The following is an 18,832-nucleotide window of genomic DNA, read 5'->3' as shown; positions in this document are numbered from 1 at the left end:
ACGAAAGCTTATGCTCAAAGAAATTGGTTAGTCTCTAAGGTGCCACAAGTACATTAAAGAATGTTCTCTCATACTTCCGTAAGTTTTAATACAATATCATGTATGTGGTGAACTGAGAGAAGAAAGGCACCCCATTCCAGAAACTGAGCAGTTCAGTTACACTCATGTAATCTTCCTCTCCATACTTCCTTTCCCTGCGGTGTGTATTGCACAGCTCTAGTAGGGAAGCCAACGACAGCACTGCACAGGAATTGCCCATGCAGCCCAAGAGGAAGCATAGGTGCTGGAACTAGGAGTGTGGGGGCCACGGGGCGCTGCAGCACCCCTGATTTCAAGTGATTTCCATTATATACAGGATTTACAGCTTGGTTCAATGGCTCACAGCATCCCCACTATACAAATTGTTCCAGAATCCCTGGGAGGAAGTGTGACTCTGGAAGGTGCAGTTGAGATCTGCAGAATTGGGATCCCTTTTACATTGGATTCCCAGCCAGTGCAGCCTTCTCCTTCCACTAGGCTACTGACTGTCTGTGGATGCTTGAGGGGAAGTTATGGATAAAAAAATGTGGCAGAAATGTTGTATCTTGTACTGAATAACATTTCACCTTCCTGTGGCTTTTTCTGCTGAGGGAAGGTTGGGGCAGATAGGGTGATAGGCCCAAAGTGTAATATACAGGCTGATCAACATATTTTTTCTGGTTAATTGCAAATATATTTAAAAGTTGAACAACTAATTTATATTAGATTTATGCTCATTAGCAGAATAACCTCCAGTGAGCCTGAACGCTAATGAATTTTATAGTTATTTAATGGGGCATCATAAGCAATAATTTATTAGTATAATTCATTAGATTTGAATGGATTCTAATTTTGTATTTTAAAAAAAAAGTTTAAAATTTGACAAGCTACCTTTCCCTGCATGCCTACTAGGCCTTGTAATTTGAAAGAGAGTGGGGAACATGGAAACAATGTACTGTATCTGACAGAGAGGAAATGATTTATTCCAGAAGTGGATTATGGATAATTTTTCCATATATTGATTTTCATTGTTTTTTAATTTTATTAGGGTGAACCAGGTGAAAAAGGTGATAAAGGGATTCGAGTAAGTATTATGTAATCATTTTGTTTGTATTAAGAGATTTTACCAGACCCAATGGCGACCATGCCTTAAAGGACTTTGTGTGTCTTAATGGCTTATAACTAAAATAAAATGTACAACAGAAAATACAGTATGATTAATCTGGTTTGTTTTCTTAAGGGATTTGCAGGCTCAAGTATCAAAGGGGAAAAAGGTGAACCTGGGAAACCTGGCTCACGAGTAAGTATACGGTATTTTATCAATAAAAACTGAGCATCACTGTTAGGGCCCTACCAAATTCACAGCTATGAAAAACATGTCATGGACCATGAAATCTGGTCTTCCCCCGATAAATCTGGTCTTTTGTGTGCTTTTACCCTATATTATACAGATTTCGTGGGGGAGATCAGCATTTCTCAAATTGAAGGTCCTGGCCCAAAAGGGAGTTGCAAGGTTATTTTAGGGGGATCACTGTATTGCCACCCTACTTCAGAGCTGGGCGGCCAGAGAGCAACGGCTATTGGCCAGGCACCCAGCTGTGAAGGCAGTGCCCCACCAGCAGCAACATAGAAGTAAGAGTGGGAATACCATACCAGGTCATCCTTACATCTGCGCTGCTGCTGGCGGTGGCTCTGCCTTCAGAGCTGGGCTCCTGGCCAGCAGCTGCCGCTCTCCAGCTGCCCAGCTCTAAAGGCAGCACCAGATTTAAATAGCTGAAATCTATTATTTTTAAAATCCCATGACCGTGAAATTGGCCAAAATGGACCGTGAATTTGATAGGGCCCATTGTATTATTTACATAAAATTATTAAATAAATATTAAATTTGATATCTTATCAGTGAGATGTAACATGTGATATATTTGTTAATATGGGATTTTTGCCAAAGTTTTCTATAGAGCCAGCTTTCTGCAGCTCCCATTGGCCTGGGACGGTCAACTGTGGCCACTGGGAGCTGTGGGGGGCCGTGCCTGTGGACGGTCAATGTAAACAAAATGTCTCGCAGCCTGCCAGTGGATTACCCTGATGGTCCATATGCCAAAAGTATACAGTGATGTCTAAAAGCCTCACAAATACTTTACAAAGTATTTAAGGTCTGATCCCATTTTCATTGAACTGACAGTTGACTGAATTCCATTGACTTCAATGGAAGCTGGTTCAAGCCATTACAGGACAGAACATAACATACCCCCCCCCAAATGATTTGTTATCCAGCATGTTGGGGGAAAAGGGAGGTGCCCATTAGTCAAAAATTCCAGTTACCTCAGAGTTATACTTACCAATGGAGGGAGTGAGTTTGGGTGTGGGAGGGGGCTCAGGGCCAGGGGTTGGGATGCGGAAGTGGGTGTGGGGCACAAGCTCTGGGAGGGAGTTTGGGTGCAGGAGAGGGCTCGGGGCAGGGGATTGGGGCACAGGAGGGGTTTGGGGTGCTGGATCCAGTCGGCGTTCACCTCGGACATCTCCCCACAAGTGGCGACATGTCCCTGCTGCTCCTAGGCAGAGGTGTAGCCAGGCAGCTCTGTGCACTGCCTCCACCCACAGGCGTCACTCCCGCAACTCCCACTGGCCACAGTTCCCAGCCAATGGAAGCCACAGAGCCCGCGCTTGGATATCAGAAATGCTGGTTTATAGAGCTTTCTGGTTGGTAAAGTGCCGGATAACCCAGCTTTTACTGTACTTAAATGAAAGATTTGCATAATTAACTGTGCATAGTGTATTTAAACTGTATAGTTTAAATACACTATGCACAGTAAATCTGTTTAATTTACACATAACTTTTCTCCTACAAGAGGAGGAATGGAGAGAAAATGACTTGACGAACATAAGTTACCTTGCTCATTTTTAGCTTGTTTTTCATAGATTTTAAGGCCATAAGGGAAAGTTATGATCATCTAGTCTGAGCTTCTAAGTAACACAGGCTATAGAACCTCACTCAGAAATTCCTGTGTCAGGCCCATAACTTCTGGATGAGCTATAACATATCTTTCATAGTTTATTAGCATGGGTAGGTTTCATATAAAAATCTAAATGGAATGTTTCTCAACTGATGGGTCATGCTCCCTATGGGGATCATGAAAAGTAGTTAAGGAGGGTTGTAGGCATGGGAAATGTTACTAAAATCTAAACCAAAGAAAATCTTGCTCCTTCATGCCCCATTAAACCTTTACCCTTCAAGGTTAAGTATTCTCTGTTAACATCTCAAAAGACAAACACAGATAAATTATATGGGCTTATCATTTATGCATTTTGTACTCTTAATGTAGGTTTAAGGGGCCTGTGAAAATATTTGACTTCAAATAAGGGGTCACCAACTTGAAAAGTTTGAGAAACTCTTGCAAAGAAATCAAAGTATCCTGGTATAGCTTGTTCAGGGACATCATGCTACTTTTGGTATTATCTCCTGAACAAAGTTTTTAATGTTTATTGCATATTTTGCTCTTTGGGTAGATCTCAATTACTTCTGAAGTAATGACAATTTTTGAAAGAAACATTATCGAACAAATCCTTAAAATCTGAAACTCTAGTTTTATTGAATGATTTGTCTACAGTTTGATGAATTATTTGAAGAATCTTCATTAAGTTTTGGGATTACTACTGCTACTTTCTCTCTTATAAACATTTTGAAAAATAAGTATTTACATCCCTTTATCTGCTGGTTAACCAACAGCTCATTCTTCCTCCGTGGTATGATTCAGAATTGCATATTCCGGTTATAGTCTGATTATATGTGTTATTTTCTGTTGTGTATCATTTCTTGTCCTACCAGTTTTTCTGTTTTGGGTGTGAATTTGGTGTTTCTTTGTTTATTTTTATGGAACTAATTTTTAATTAGACTGAGTTGCATGCAGTATTCATGCCTTACACAGTCTGAATATATTAGTTCAATGTCTCTTTATATATTCTGTGCCAATCTACTTTCTTAATACAATTTAAGATAGCCTAAGTGTTTTTAAATATATAGACAATAAACAATTTATAAAGAAATTACCCTTAAAATGTGGTAATTGTTTGTAGTGATTTGTTTACCAGTTATAGCCATTTCATGAATCATTTGTACTCTATTGCACATATACATATAAATATTATCTAACCCTAGAATGAAAGGCACAATTGACAAATAAAATGCTATAGTCCTGATGTAAAAAAAAAATACTATAAATCAGTCACTGATGCCTTTGATAGTCTAGAGTTAACTAAGAACTAATCCTTAAATTGCTGAAAACAGATTTGCATTTACTTTCAAAGTGTTACAAATAGAGGAATTAAACCACACAAAAAAAAATCTATGCTTTCTTTGAGACCCATATTAACAAACACATCTAAAATATGAGATATGAAATCCTCTCTGGCAGTAAATGGAAGAAATAGAGGTACAGTATTCTGAATAGCCTTGTATAGCTAATTTGGCAAAATGTGTAGACATCAAAATCATTGTTCAGGGCATTCCACATTCCTTACTTGTTCTAATCGTGGAACTTCCAATGACATCGAAGTGCATTCCACACATCAGTGAGTTTAGAATCTGCCTCGCACCTCTTTTAAAATAATAGTATTTTTAGCTAAATTTAATAGAAGAACAAAACATCCACAAAGAGACCGGGTGTGGGGGGAGGGCAATAAAATAACCTAGAGTAAAAAACAAATACCGTATGTACAAATCCTAAAAGAAAAGAAATGTGCATACTTAATTTGAACAGGTTGATAAGGCTTTTAGCTATTTTTTACTGATTTGAAAAATCACCCCCAGAGATCAGAAAGTAAAACAAGAGCAAAAGAAACATATATGGCAGCTAATTTGCCTAATCAGCATTATTTCAGGAACACCTGTCATTCATGGTATCTATGCACAGTCATTCCTAAAAGAAACAAACAAAAAAGGAAAATAGGAGATAAAATTTGATTATATAATAAAATAAGAACAATATTAATTGTCTACTAAAGTACCATCTGAGCAACATGGCGAGATCAGCAGTTCTGTGTTTGACTCTAGATCAGCGGTTCTCAAACTGAGGGTTGTGATCCCTCAAGGTGTTGCGAGGTTATTACCTGGGGATTGAGAGCTGTCAGCCTGTGCCTGGCTAGACTGATAGCCGGAGCCCCTGTTAAATTAAAATTACATTAAAATTAAATTACCTCCATTTTTAATTTATAAGGGATGGGGGTCACATTCAGAGGCTTGCCGTGTGAAATGAGTTGCCAAAATAAAAAGTTTGAGAACCACTGCTCTAAATTATCAGCATGCTGGGAAATGTACATCTTCAGTGGTCATCTTTTTGCCCATTGTCATACATTGTGCATTGTTAGCTGTGAAAGGAGGATTCATGAACTCATTATATTGCTGGATTCTTAGTTTTAACATTTCAGGCAGTGTGTACAGAAATGATACAAATTTGATGTTCATAATTCAGTAATGTGGAATTTTGTGCTTTACAGGGAAAACCTGGAAAAGATGGCGAGAGAGGACCAAAAGGACAACCTGTATGTTTCACTGCATTTTTAATATTACTCTTTAGCTTTTTAAAAGAAAAAATTGTCTTCTATACTAAATGTTTGATTCCACTGTATGCAAAAATAAGAAAAATGAAAACTGTAGAGTGATTCCAGCAGATTTCAGAATTATTTATATAAATTGCCTTTTGTGTTGAAAAAGTGATCAGTTTGAGGATTTAAACTGAGACACTATCACTAATAAGGTACAACTGTATTTATTGTGTCTGATTTGTTTTTTCTCTCCTCTCCCACTCGAATATACACATAGGGTGAGGATGGTAGGTTTGGTGTTCCAGGACTACCAGGTGACCCTGGTCCTAAGGTAAGTAATTAAATGTTATCTCTTTGGGACAGAATTAATAGCTAAGATTCCATTGTATGCATTCATAGCTTACAGTAACCAGTTACATATTACACACACAAAAAAGCTATGTTAAAAATATTATTAAGATTGCAAAGTCAATCATTCAAAAGTTAGGAAATGCCAGAATTAAGGTGGCCTGTGAAATCTTATTTCGGCCTCCTTGTGCATATGAAATATCATAGTCATTAGTTACACGGTCAAATGTCCTCCCTCTTTCCCACACCAGCCCCACCCCACCTCCAGCTTTGAGTCTCACTGCCTTTGCCCAACCAGTCACAGTTTCTCTCTTCTCCTGCCTCCCACTCCAGTCCTACTCTCCCAAACTCTTTGTCCCAATCTGCTCTTTTCCTCTTCCCAATCTGGCGTTTGTCTCCTCTGCATTCAAATCATACTTTCTCCTTCCTGGCTTTCTCCTTCATGTTGTCTGGGAGCCAGCATGAAGGGCACAGAGAGCACAAGAGAGACAGACTCCCTGCTCTCGGATCCAGTGCCCAGCTGTACCCTGGCCTACAGTAACTGGGAACAGCCATTACAGAGAAAGTCTAGCTTAGTGTTTGTACCCCTGGTCTGGAAGGATCATACTCAATTTGCTTGTGGGGATGCACCATTTGATTAGCACAAGGAGCTGTGAGAGGCTCAATCACACTCAATGAGGACAGAATCTTTGGAGATTTAAGCTCCTAAAATCTAAGGCTAGGTCTACACTACCTACCGATCGATATATCGGGTAGCGATTGATATATTGGGGGTCAATTTATTGTGTCTAGTCTAGACACGATAAATCGTTCCCCAAGTGCTCTCCCTTCGACTCCAGAACTCCAGCACCATGAGAGGTGCAAGCAGAGTTGACGGGAGCAGCGGCAGTCTACTCACTGGTGTGAAGACGCTGCGGTAAATCAATCTAGGTACATCGACTTCAGCTACCCTATTCTCATAGCTGAAGTTGCATACCTTACATCGACACCCCCACCCCCCCAGTGTGTACTAGGGCTAAGAAGTCTCCCCTGAGCGTGTGTGAACTAATTTTTTCAAAGTCTTATAACATGGCCAGATTTGGGCAGATTTTAACAGGGATAGCAAAAAGTATAGCCATGACAAAAATGCCACCCCCTGACAATTTTCAAGTCCATGCGCCAAAGTATGGGGGAACTAGAGCTTTCCAGGTAAATGGTTGTCAGAATTTTTTACCATGGGCAAAACTATGTATAGTTCCCTAGCATAATTCTCATTTTGGTTGAAATTTTCCCCCCAAAATTCAGCCTGAAGCAGACACCTACCATGAAAAATTTCATCCCAAACAGTTACAGTTTGGCAAAGTTGTAAGCAATGGAAAACAAGGTCTTATAATGGGAAATGTCAGCATCTTAATAATAGGGAGTGCTACCAGACCTGCCTGTAATAATAAATGTAACTTAGTATAAAACAGTGCATGTCTCGTCATTTAGAAAAATACTGAACATACTGCCCCAATTAATTGGCTGCGTACTTCTTTGTATTTTGTGAGTTTTTGCAAAAGAAGGGGTCTGTATACATGAATCCGGCCCAAATTTGCACTTGTAAAGTGGATTCTATACTGATCTTGTTCAGTGAGTTGTTGGAACATAAAGTCTTCATGTGTAAGACTAAAAAGCTAATGGAATGCCATTGGTAGATCAGTTTTCATTGTGTGGTACTTGAGTTTAAAAATGTAAATTGTTTTTCTGTTCAGGGAGACAAGGGCGCACAAGGTCTTCCAGGACTTCCAGGAAGAGTAAGTAAATTAAATTTTGCTTATCTGAAACAGACACAAAATACCAAACCAGCATGGAAGTCAAAGCACTCAGGACTTTTTTTTAAAAGGCTATGCATGGGTTCCGATCCAACTGAAATCAGTGGCAATATTGCTGCTGCCATGCTATTATTATAAAGCAGTACAGATAATTACTAACAATGGTGAAAATAAGGACTTCAGAGCATGGTTTATTGACTGTACAGTGTAGTACAGGGTTTTTTTCACACTACTTTTAGATGTAGATTGAAGTTAGCCAGGCACATACGTGTCCCAAATTCTATGAAGTGTTTTCTCTATATTTGGGATAAAAGGAATGGATAACTTCTTTCAACCAACTGTGCATTATTTCTGAATATTTCTATAACCCCCAAGGAGATTACATAGATTCCAGGGGGCGATATATAAATATATAGTGCTCAGGATAGATAAATATATAGTGCTCCTCATCCAGTCGGAGGGGCTGGATGTCTCCCCCAATCAGGAGCTTGAGGGGGGCTTCTGTGAGTTCACCTGTCACTGGACCCTTCCCTAGTTACACAAGTGAGCTGCTGGGTGGCAATGTGGCCTGAGCGCTGCCTGGGGAACTCTATGGGCCTGGGTTTGAGGCTTGTGAGCCCTCATACCAACACTCCTGTATGGGACATGCTCAGAGTCAGCAGGAGGCATAGCTAGAGCGTCCTGGTGATTCCTCAGGTGTCATAGCAGCTGCTATTAGTCCATGCAATTTACGGCAGTCCCGAGGTAGTTCCAAGTTATACCACAGAACAAACTGGCCCCTGGCAGCCCCAAGATCAGAAAGGCTAGGAATCTCCAACATACCTGAGCTCTTCAGTTATGTATTTCCTTAGGCGGTGCGTGACTCTTGCATTTGGGCTTGAGCACTGGAAGCTCCCTAGAAGTGTGGGAGGCCACCAGTGCCCGCTGCCCGGACCATGGCTCTGCCCTCACTCAGCACCCTCCCCTTGAGGCACCGCCCATGCTCCACCCCTGCTCTGCCCTGAGGCCCCACTCCCACTCCACTCCCTCCCCTGAGGCCCTGATCCACCCTCTTCTCTCCACCCCCTCCCCTAAGGCTACCCACTCAGTACTCACTCCTTTCTTCCCCCTCCTGCCTTAATGGTGAGCCACAGAGGGGAGGGGGTGAAGAGGAGCGAGTGACGGTCGGGGGGCTCAGGGGGAAGAGGCGCTGTACAGGTGGGGGCACAGGGAAGAGGCTGAGCGGGGCCTCGGGGCAGAGTGCAGGCATGGCCACGGTCCGGGCACCAGCGGCCCCCACAGTTCTCAGGAGCTTCCAGTGGTGGCACTCCAAAGGAAGGTGCACCGCTTCCAGCATTTCTTGCCCTGTTTGGGGATGCTTAGTCTCCCCATGGCTTATTCCTGCTGCTCATGTGCATTTCCTAATATCTTGGTCTGTGATTCAGGTAATAGGTACTGGAACAGTGGATGCTTATGGTGAAAAAGGAGACATTGGTCCTCCAGGTTTTCCAGGATTAAAAGGTGAACAAGGTCTAAAAGGTATGCATTTTTATTTCCTTTTTGTCTTCATATATGCTCTTTATATCTTTTTAAATGAGAATATTATTGAATTACTTGAATGCTGTAATGGAGCTATATGATAATGAAATGCCCTGATTTTGTCACTGATTTGCGGTTGAGTTATTACATCCTGCTTATGTACATTTCCTATGTAATTTTGACTGGGTATGGTATGATTCCCTTTGCTGTATGGCATGTTTCACATTTTGTTGTAGTTTTGCTGTGCTCTATGTAAAGGATTAGGGCTGGGCAAAATTTTTCAGACAAATAGTTTATTGCAGTTTCAGTAGACCCAAGCTATTTGTGAATTATCACAAATTTGTAGAATATTTTTGGCCAGAAAAATGTTTTTCTTTCACAAGAGGTGGTCATTGTGCTCACCTTATAACTTTTAGCTCAGTGATTAGGGTATCCTAACCACCAGGCTGTTGTCTACTCTGAGATGGGTCTCTCTCCAACTCTGCTGTTGAATCTGTTTCAATTTGTATAAAAATGAAATGGTCACTAGAGACTTAGAGTAGATTCTCTCCCCTCCCAGGTGGGTGGACTGATGACCAGCCTACAGAGACATTCTCACTCTCTCTTGTTTTGGCCCAATTTGTGTATCTTATACAAAGTGGAACAGCTTCATCCGGAAAGATCGAGAGAGATCCAGCCCAGAATAGCTCATAATCCAGTGGTTAGGGCACTCACCTGAAAAGAGGGAGACCTGGGTTGAAATCCATGCTCCTTTCAGGTTAACAGGGGATTCAAAACCAGGTCTCCCCATCCCAGGTGAATGCCATAACCACTGAGCAAAATGTTATTAGGTGGGCAGCTCTGGCTCCTCCTCCTGCCATTTTATGAATCTAGGCTTTTAACAATGTCTGGAAATAACATTTCTTGAGGAACAAGATATTTCATTTGACTTGAAACACACTTTTTCAGTTCACCAAAAGTTTTTGGAATTTTCAGGTTCAGTTCAATCTGAACCAATTTTTTTTTCCACTATTTTGAAACTGCCAGAGAACTGAAAAAATCAGATATTAGATAAGGCTGCAGTTTGGTACTCGGTAAAGTGGCCACAGAAGGAACAAAAGGCCTGATTCTCCTCACTGAGACACCAGTTTTATGGTGGTCATACTCCAGTGACCGCGACATAGAAATGTACATTGAGTTATAGCAGCAGGAAAGCAGGATAACAGAAAAGAGATTCAGGCACATAATTTCCTTAAATAGTCACAATCGGTAATTACATTTTCTGTCTTAAAGGGTATGTAAGTAACTTATAAAGCTTGTCAGAAAATAGATGGGGAAAACTGAGCATTCTCCCCATTTTTTTGGAAGAAATTTCAAAACTTTTGAAACTTTCCAGCTAGTATGGTATTCCTTGCACATCCTGAGTTCTCACTGACTTTAACAGGAGTTTGGGGCACAAAGAATGCTGTGTCAGGTGTTTAGCAAAATGTCAGGGGCTGATCCTCCCAGTTCCAGTGGAGTGTTGAGGGCACTCAGCATCTTACAGGACCAGGGTCTTTCTGACAAATTTCTGTCTTGCAGACTTCCACAGATGTCCATCTCCGATTATTTTTTACCAAAATTTTTGCAAATAATTTTAGATTAAATCATCTGAGTTTTGATTCTAGGTATTATTTTACTCTCCAGTGTTATAAGGTGGTGGTAGATATTTGGGGGGAGGAATAGCTCAGTGGTTTGAGTATTGGCTTGCTAAACCTAGGGTTGTGAGTTCAATCCTTGAGGGGGGGCCATTTAGGGATCTGGGACAAAAATTGGGGATTGGTCCTGCTCTGAGCAGGGGGTTGGACTAGATGACCTCCTGAGGTCCCTTCCAACCCTGATATTCTATGATTTGCATAATAAATGCTCTGAGATCATTACTGTTGACATTATCTATTTCATTAGCATTCATCCCATAATAAAAAGCACCTTTGTTTTTAGGTTTACCAGGTGTACAAGGACACCCAGGTCCTCCAGGTATGAACATCTGACTGTTGTTTTTATTCACTCTTTACAAAAAAAATTCTTCTGGGGTCAGTCTTGAAGGGTGCTGAGCACCTGCCACTCTCAGTCACTCCCTGACCTCCAGAGTGGGCATACGCTGCCCTCTTGGGGGATCTAATCATCCCCTCAAGATCTTTTTATGGATTGTCCCTCCCCATGTATGGAAGGAGAATGTCAGCTATCTCTGTGGCACAATCCCTGCTTTCTATGGAGAACGTTGAGGCTGTATTAATTTTTCATGGAGTCCTCTCTAGGGAACTAGGGAAACTTCTCCTAAAATGGAAGTGGGATGGGGTCTGAGAGGAACAGCCAGACAGAAGAAGCCCAGAAAACATAGCTCCCTTAGAGCCATGCACTGTCCATGGACCCGAGGTGAGGGCAGGAAGTCCTAGCGCTGGATTCTGGGGGTGCCACCCTAGCTGACTGCTCAGAGTGTTTGTCTTATTCTCTTATGAGTTTTCAGGGGAAAGGGTGACACATCTTGGGATTTGTCCCTTTGTTTGTTATTGAGTATTGAATTTAGGGGATTTATCCTGGTGTTCACCTTCATTATCGCTGGGTGGAAAATGTCAAACACAAATTGAAATTAGTGAAAAAATTCTGAGGACTCCAAAGCAAGGTCAATAAATATATCTATATTTCACCTCACAAGCCATGGCCTTGACTCCTGAGTTTTAAAAAGCAAACAAACCATTTAAATCTCCAGGACAAACCTTATACCTGCTTCAAGTCTGCCAGTGATATCAATGCTATGTGGCTGTCATGGGCTGGTATTATCTGTACTGACAGTGAACTAAGTATTCATGCTTGGGTGAAGCAGTGTCATATTATTGCCAGGAAAGTTTTCAAAGTTTAAGGGAGAGGATAATGCATGTGGTAGGATGTAAAAACCCCTAAAGAATTGTGTGACAAGATAAAAAGAACAATGACTTTTAGTTAGTCATTGCTACAGAGTAGACTTCGATGAAGTGTGGGCTTGTGTGATTTTTCAAGTCTTCTTTTTTAATGTAGTAAAAGGAACAGAATGTTTTAAAAATCAGTTCTAACGATTAATGACGGATCTTAACAAAAATCACTGATGAAGGTTTTGAAAACTAGAGTGAACAGTATGAATTGCTAAAAGAAGATCTTTAGTAGTCTCCCTCTACCTATTATGATGTGATTGGAATAACAGAGACTTGGTGGGATAACTCACATGACTGGAGTACTGTCATGGATGGATATAAGCTGTTCAGGAAGGACCGGCAGGGCAGAAAAGGTGGGGGAGTTGCACTGTATGTAAGAGAGCAGTATGACTGCTCAGCACTCAAGTATGAAACTGCAGAAAAACCTGAGAGTCTCTGGATTAAGTTTAGAAGTGTGAGCAACAAGGGTGATGTCATGGTGGGAGTCTAGTATAGGCCACCAGACCAGGGGGATGAGGTGGACGAGGCTTTCTTCCGGCAACTTGCAGAAGTTACTAGATCGCATGCCCTGGTTCTCATGGGAGACATCAATCACCCTGATATCTGCTGGGAGAGCAATACAGCGGTGCACAGACAATCCAGGAAGTTTTTGGAAAATGTAGGGGACAATTTCCTGGTGCAAGTGCTGGAGGAACCAACTAGGAGCAGAGCTCTTCATGACCTGCTGCTCACAAACCGGGAAGAATTAGTAGGGGAAGCAAAAGTGGATGGGAACCTGGGAGGCAGTGACCATGAGATGGTCGAGTTCAGGATCCTGACACAAGGAAGAAAGGAAAGCAGCAGAATACGGACCCTGGACTTCAGAAAAGCAGACTTTGACTCCCTCAGGGAACTGATGGGCAAGAATCACTGGGAGAATAACATGAAGGGGAAAGGAGTCCAGGAGAGCTGGCTGTATTTTAAAGAATCCTTATTGAGGTTACAGGGACAAACCATCCCGATGTGTAGAAAGAATAGTAAATATGGCAGGCGACCAGCTTGGCTTAACAGTGAAATCCTTGCTGATCTTAAATGCAAAAAAGAAGCTTACAAGAAGTGGAAGATTGGACAAATGACTAGGGATGAGTATAAAAATATTGCTCGGATATGCAGGAGTGAAATCAGGAAGGCCAAATCATACCTAGAGTTGCAGCTAGTAAGAGATGTTAAGAGTAACAAGAAGGGTTTCTTCAGGTATGTTAGCAACAAGAAGAAAGTCAAGGAAAATGTGGGCCCCTTACTGAATGAGGGAGGCAACCTAGTGACAGAGGACGTGGAAAAAGCTAATGCACTCAGTGCTTTTTTTGCCTCTGTCTTCACGAACAAGGTCAGCTCCCAGACTGCTGCACTGGGCAGCACAGCATGGGGAGGAGGTGACCAGCCCTCTGTGGAGAAAGAAGTGGTTCGGGACTATTTAGAAAAGGTGGATGTGCACAAGTCCATGGGGCCGGATGCGTTGCCTCCGAGAGTGCTAAAGGAGTTGGCGGATGTGATTGCAGAACCATTGGCCATTATCTTTGAAAACTCATAGCAATCGGGGGAAGTCCCAGACGACTGGAAAAAGGCTAATGTAGTGCCCATCTTTAAAAAAGGGAAGAAGGAGGATCCTGGGAACTGCAGGCCAGTCAGCCTCACCTCAGTCCCTGGAAAAATCATGGAGCAGGTCCTCAAGGAATCAATTCTAAAGCACTTACATGAGAGGAAAGTGATCAGGAACAGTCAGCATGGATTCACCAAGGGCAAGTCATGCCTGACTAATCTAATTGCCTTCTATGATGAGATAACTGGTTCTGTGGATGAAGGGAAAGCAGTGGACACGTTGTTCCTTGACTTTAGCAAAGCTTTTGACACGGTGTCCCACAGTATTCTTGCCAGCAAGTTAAAGAAGTATGGGCTGGATGAATGGACTATAAGGTGGATAGAAAGCTGGCTAGATTGTCGGGCTCAACGGGTAGTGATCAATGGCTCCATGTCTAGTTGGCAGCCGGTATCAAGTGGAGTGCCCCAAGGGTTGGTCCTGGGGCCGGTTTTGTTCAATATCTTCATAAATGATCTGGAGGATGGTGTGGATAGCACCCTCAGCAAGTTTGCAGATGACACTAAACTGGGAGGAGAGGTAGATACGCTGGAGGGTAGGGATAGGATACAGAGGGACCTAGACAAATGGGAGGATTGGGCCAAAAGAAATGTGATGAGGTTCAACAAGGACAAGTGCAGAGTCCTGCACTTAGGACGGAAGAATCCAATGCACCGCTACAGACTAGGGACCGAATGGCTCAGCAGCAGTTCTGCAGAAAAGGACATAGGGGTTACAGTGGACGAGAAGCTGGATATGAGTCAACAGTGTGCCCTTGTTGCCAAGAAGGCCAATGGCATTTTGGGATGTATAAGTAGGGGCATAGCGAGCAGATCGAGGGATGTGATCGTCCCCCTCTATTCGACACTGGTGAGGCCTCATCTGGAGTGCTGTGTCCAGTTTTGGGCCCCACACTACAAGAAGGATGTGGAAAAATTGGAAAACGTCCAGCGGAGGGCAACAAAAATGGTTAGGGGACTGGAACACATGAGTTATGAGGAGAGGCTGAGGGAACTGGGGATGTTTAGTCTACGGAGGAGAAGAATGAGGGGGGATTTGATAGCTGCTTTCAACTACCTGAAAGGGGGTTCCAAAGAGGATGGCTCTAGACTGTTCTCAGTGGTAGCAGATGACAGAACAAGGAGTAATGGTTTCAAGTTGCAGTGGGGGAGATTTAGGTTGGATATTAGGAAAAACTTTTTCACTATGAGGGTGGTGAAACATTGGAATGCGTTACCTAGGGAGGTGGTGGAATCTCCTTCCCTAGAAGTTTTAAGGTCAGGCTTGACAAAGCCCTGTCTGGGATGATTTAGTCGGAGATCGGTCCTGCTTTGAGCAGGGAGTTGGATTAGATGACCTTCTGAGGTCCCTTCCAACCCTGATATTCTATGATTCTATGATTCTATTAAATGATGCTCTTTACTTATTGTCACTACCCTCATTAACAGTTATTAACTTAACGCTTCACTTCCCACTTATCCACTGATTTCCATTAATATTTTTGTTTCAAGTGCTCCTGAAATCAAGATAAGAGATAAGATAAGAGACTACAGCAATCGGGATATACTATCAACCTCCTGACCAGGAAGTTGACAGTGATTGTGAAATGGTCAGGGAGATCAGAGAGGCTACAAAAACAGAAAACTCTTGGGGGATTTCATGCTGACTGGGAACATGTCACCTCAGCATGGGGATGCAGAAATAAAAGTTCTAGTCACCATTAGTGACTGCTTCTTGGAGCAGCTAGTCCTGAAACCGACAAGGGGAGAGGCAGTTCTTGATTTTTTCTAAGTGGCACACAGGATCAAGCCCATGAAGTGACTGTAGCTGAGCTGCTCTGTAATAGTGACCATAATGTAATTCAATTTAACTTCCTTGTGGGAGGGAAAATGCCAAAGAAGACCACCATGGTAGCATTTAACTTCAGAACAAGGAGCTACACAAAAATTAGGAGGTTAGTTAAACAGAAATTAAAAGGAACAATCACAAGAATGAAATGCCTGCAAGCTATATGGAAACTTTAAAAACATCATAATAAAGGCTCAAAGTACATGTGTACCCCAAATAAAAAAAAGAGCAAGAGGGCCAAAATCTGTCACCAAGGCTAAACAGCAGAGTAAAAAAAGGGTCTTAGAGAAAAAAAGACATCTTTTAAAAATTGGGAGTCAAATCTGAGGAAAATAAAAAGGAACATAAACACTGGCAAGTCAAGTGTAAAAGTATAATTAGGCAGGCCAAAAAGAATTTGAATAGTAGCTACCAGGACACAAAAACTAACACCAATTTTTTTTAAGTACATCAGAAGCTGGAAGACTGCCAAACAATTATCTGGGCCGCTGGAGGATCGAGGTGCTAAAGGAGTACTTAAGAAAGGCAAGACCATTGCAAAGAAGCTAAATTGCATTGGTCTTTGCTGCAGAGCAGCATTTTCCAAATGTGGGATGCTGCTTGTTCAGGGAAAGCCCCTGGCAGGCCGGGCCGGTTTGTTTACCTGCCGTGTCTGCAGGTTCGGCCAACCGCGGCTCCCACTGGCCGTGGTTCGCCGCTGCAGCCCAATGGGGGCTGTGGGAAGCGGCACGGGCAGAGGGACGTACCGACCACCGCTTCCCGCGGCCCCTATTGGCCTGCAGCGGCGAACTGCGGTCAGTGGGAGCCGCGATTGGCCGAACCTGCAGAGTCGGCAGGTAAACACACTGGCCCGGCCCGCCAGGAGCTTTCCCTGAACAAGCGGCTTCCCAAGTTTGGGAAACACTGTTGCAGAGGATGTGAGGGAGATTCCCACACCTGAGACATTTTTTATAGGTGACAAATCTGAGGAACTGATAGAGGAGGTTTTGGAACAAACTGATAAATTAAATAGTAATCAATCACCAGGATCATATGGTATCAACTGAGGAGATCTGAAGGAACTCATATATGAAATTGCAGAACTATTAATTGTGGTTTGTAACCTGTTGCTTAAATCAGCATCTGTGTCAGATGACTGGAAGATAGCTAATGTAATGCTGATTTTATAAAAAAGCTCCAGTGGTGGTCCTAGCAGTTACAGGCTGGTAAGCCTGATTTCAGTACCAGGCAAATTGATTGAAACTGTAGTAAAGAACAGAATTATCAGACACATAGATGAACACGGTATGTTGGATAAGAGTCAACATGACTTTTGTAAAGGGAAATCGTGCCTCACAAATCTATTAGACTTCTTAGAGGGGGTCAACAAACAGATGGACAAGAGTGATCCAGTGGATATAGTGCACTTAGACTTTCAGAAAGCCTTTGACAAGGTCCCTTACCAAAGGCTCTTAAGCAAAGTAAGCTGTCATGGGATAAGAAGTAAAGTCTTCTAATAGATCAGTAACTGGGTAAAAGATAGGTAACAAAGGATAGGAATGGTCAGTTTTCAGAATGGAGAGAGGTAAATAGTGAGGTCCCACAAGGATCTGTACTGAAGCCAGTGCTGTTCAACATATTCATAAATGATCTGGAAAAAGAGATAAACAGTGAGGTGGCAAAGTTTGCAGATGATACAAAATTACTCAAGATAGTGAAGTCTGAAGCAGACTGTGAAGAGTTACAAAGGGATCTCACAAGACTGGGTGTGTGGGCAACAAAATGGCAGATGAAATGCAAAGGAATGCGCATTGCAAAACATAATCTCAACTCTATATACAAAACAATGGGGTCTAAATTAGCTATTAACTCTTAAGAAAAAGATTTTGGAGTCATTGTGGATAGTTCCCAAGGTGCAGCAGCGGTCAAAAAAACTAACAGAATGTTAGGAACCATTAGGAAAGGTATACATAATAAGACAGAGAATATCATAAATCCACTATAGAAAGCAACACCCACACCTTGAATAGCACATGCGGTTCTGATCGCCCCGTATCAAAAAAGATATTTTAGAATTGGAAAAAGTACAGAGTAGAGCAACAAAAATGATGAGGGGTATGGAATGTCTTTCACATAAGGAGAGAGTAAAGACTGGGACTGTTTACCTTAGAAAAGAGATGACTAAGGGGAGATACGATAGAGGTCTATAAAATCATGACTGGTGTAGAGAAAGTGAATAAGGAAGTGTTATTTACCCCTTCACATAACACAAGAGCCAGGGGTCGCCCAAGTAAATTAATAGGCAGAGGGTTTAAAACAAACAGAAGGAAGTGCTTCTTCACACAAGGCACAATCAAACTGTGGAACTTGTTGGCAGGGGCTGTTGTGAAGGCCACAAGTATAAATGGGTTCAAAAAATGAGAAGTTTGTGGAGATAACAATGAGACAAGTTCAGGGAGGATAGGTCCATAAATGGCGATTTGCCAAGATGGTCAGTGAAGCAACCCCATGCTTTGGGGATCCCTAAACCTCTGACTGCCAGAAGCTGGGACTGGACAACAGGGGATGGATCACTCAATAAATTATCCTGTTCTGTTAATTCCCTCTGAAGCATTTGGCACTGACCACTGTTAGAAGACAGGACACTGTGCTAGATGGGCCACTGGTCTGACTCAGTATGGCCATTCTTATGTTCTAGATTTATTCCTTGGAGATTCTTGCAAAGGCTATCCATTTCTGTAGCATGTCAGGATTTGTAGTATGGTAGTGGTAAAATTTCTCTCTGCATGCTTCATTTTCTCACCATCTTCTAAGGTCACACATCTATAGGATAGACTTCAGATTTAAAAAATAGTGTTGATATGTGGGACTAGTATTTAAATTTAATATAAATCTTCAAGAATCAAAATGCAGTCCCTTGTGTTATACTGGGTTTTGCCCCTTAAGCTTAGTAATTTATTGCTGGTGTATCTGTTGATCATTTTACCTTTTATTTGTATTTGCTTTCATGTGTGTTTTACTTTGTTCTAAATAAGGTTTACCTAGCCCAGGGATCACAGGTCCACCTGGCTTCCCTGGTGAGAGAGGTGAAAAGGGTGACCAAGGTCCTCCAGGACTCTCTCTGCATGGATCAGCTGGAAGGGATGGTTTTCCAGGGCCTCCAGGTCCTCCAGGACCTCCAGGACTTCCAGGCATAACAAGTAGGTGAAGATTTTATTTCAGGGGTCGGGAACCTTTCTGAAGGG

At 42.2% G+C, this 18,832-nt stretch overlaps 1 protein-coding gene across 2 annotated transcripts in view; it reads left to right on the top strand.

Annotated features, from left to right (window-relative positions):
• Window positions 1–18,832, top strand: part of COL4A1 (collagen type IV alpha 1 chain) — a 208,983-nt gene that overhangs the window by 120,567 nt on the left and 69,584 nt on the right. For both annotated transcript variants that reach the window (XM_073349693.1, XM_073349702.1), the window contains 8 exons: window positions 1,067–1,102; window positions 1,259–1,318; window positions 5,512–5,556; window positions 5,837–5,890; window positions 7,641–7,682; window positions 9,125–9,218; window positions 11,178–11,213; window positions 18,623–18,787. In XM_073349693.1, the coding sequence (XP_073205794.1) occupies window positions 1,067–1,102; window positions 1,259–1,318; window positions 5,512–5,556; window positions 5,837–5,890; window positions 7,641–7,682; window positions 9,125–9,218; window positions 11,178–11,213; window positions 18,623–18,787 (532 nt within the window). The remainder of the gene's footprint in view (window positions 1–1,066; window positions 1,103–1,258; window positions 1,319–5,511; window positions 5,557–5,836; window positions 5,891–7,640; window positions 7,683–9,124; window positions 9,219–11,177; window positions 11,214–18,622; window positions 18,788–18,832) is intronic.

The sequence above is a fragment of the Lepidochelys kempii genome, chromosome 1, assembly GCF_965140265.1.
Source record: "Lepidochelys kempii isolate rLepKem1 chromosome 1, rLepKem1.hap2, whole genome shotgun sequence".
Taxonomy (NCBI): domain Eukaryota; kingdom Metazoa; phylum Chordata; order Testudines; family Cheloniidae; genus Lepidochelys; species Lepidochelys kempii.
This window is presented reverse-complemented; position numbering and strand designations above follow the sequence as displayed.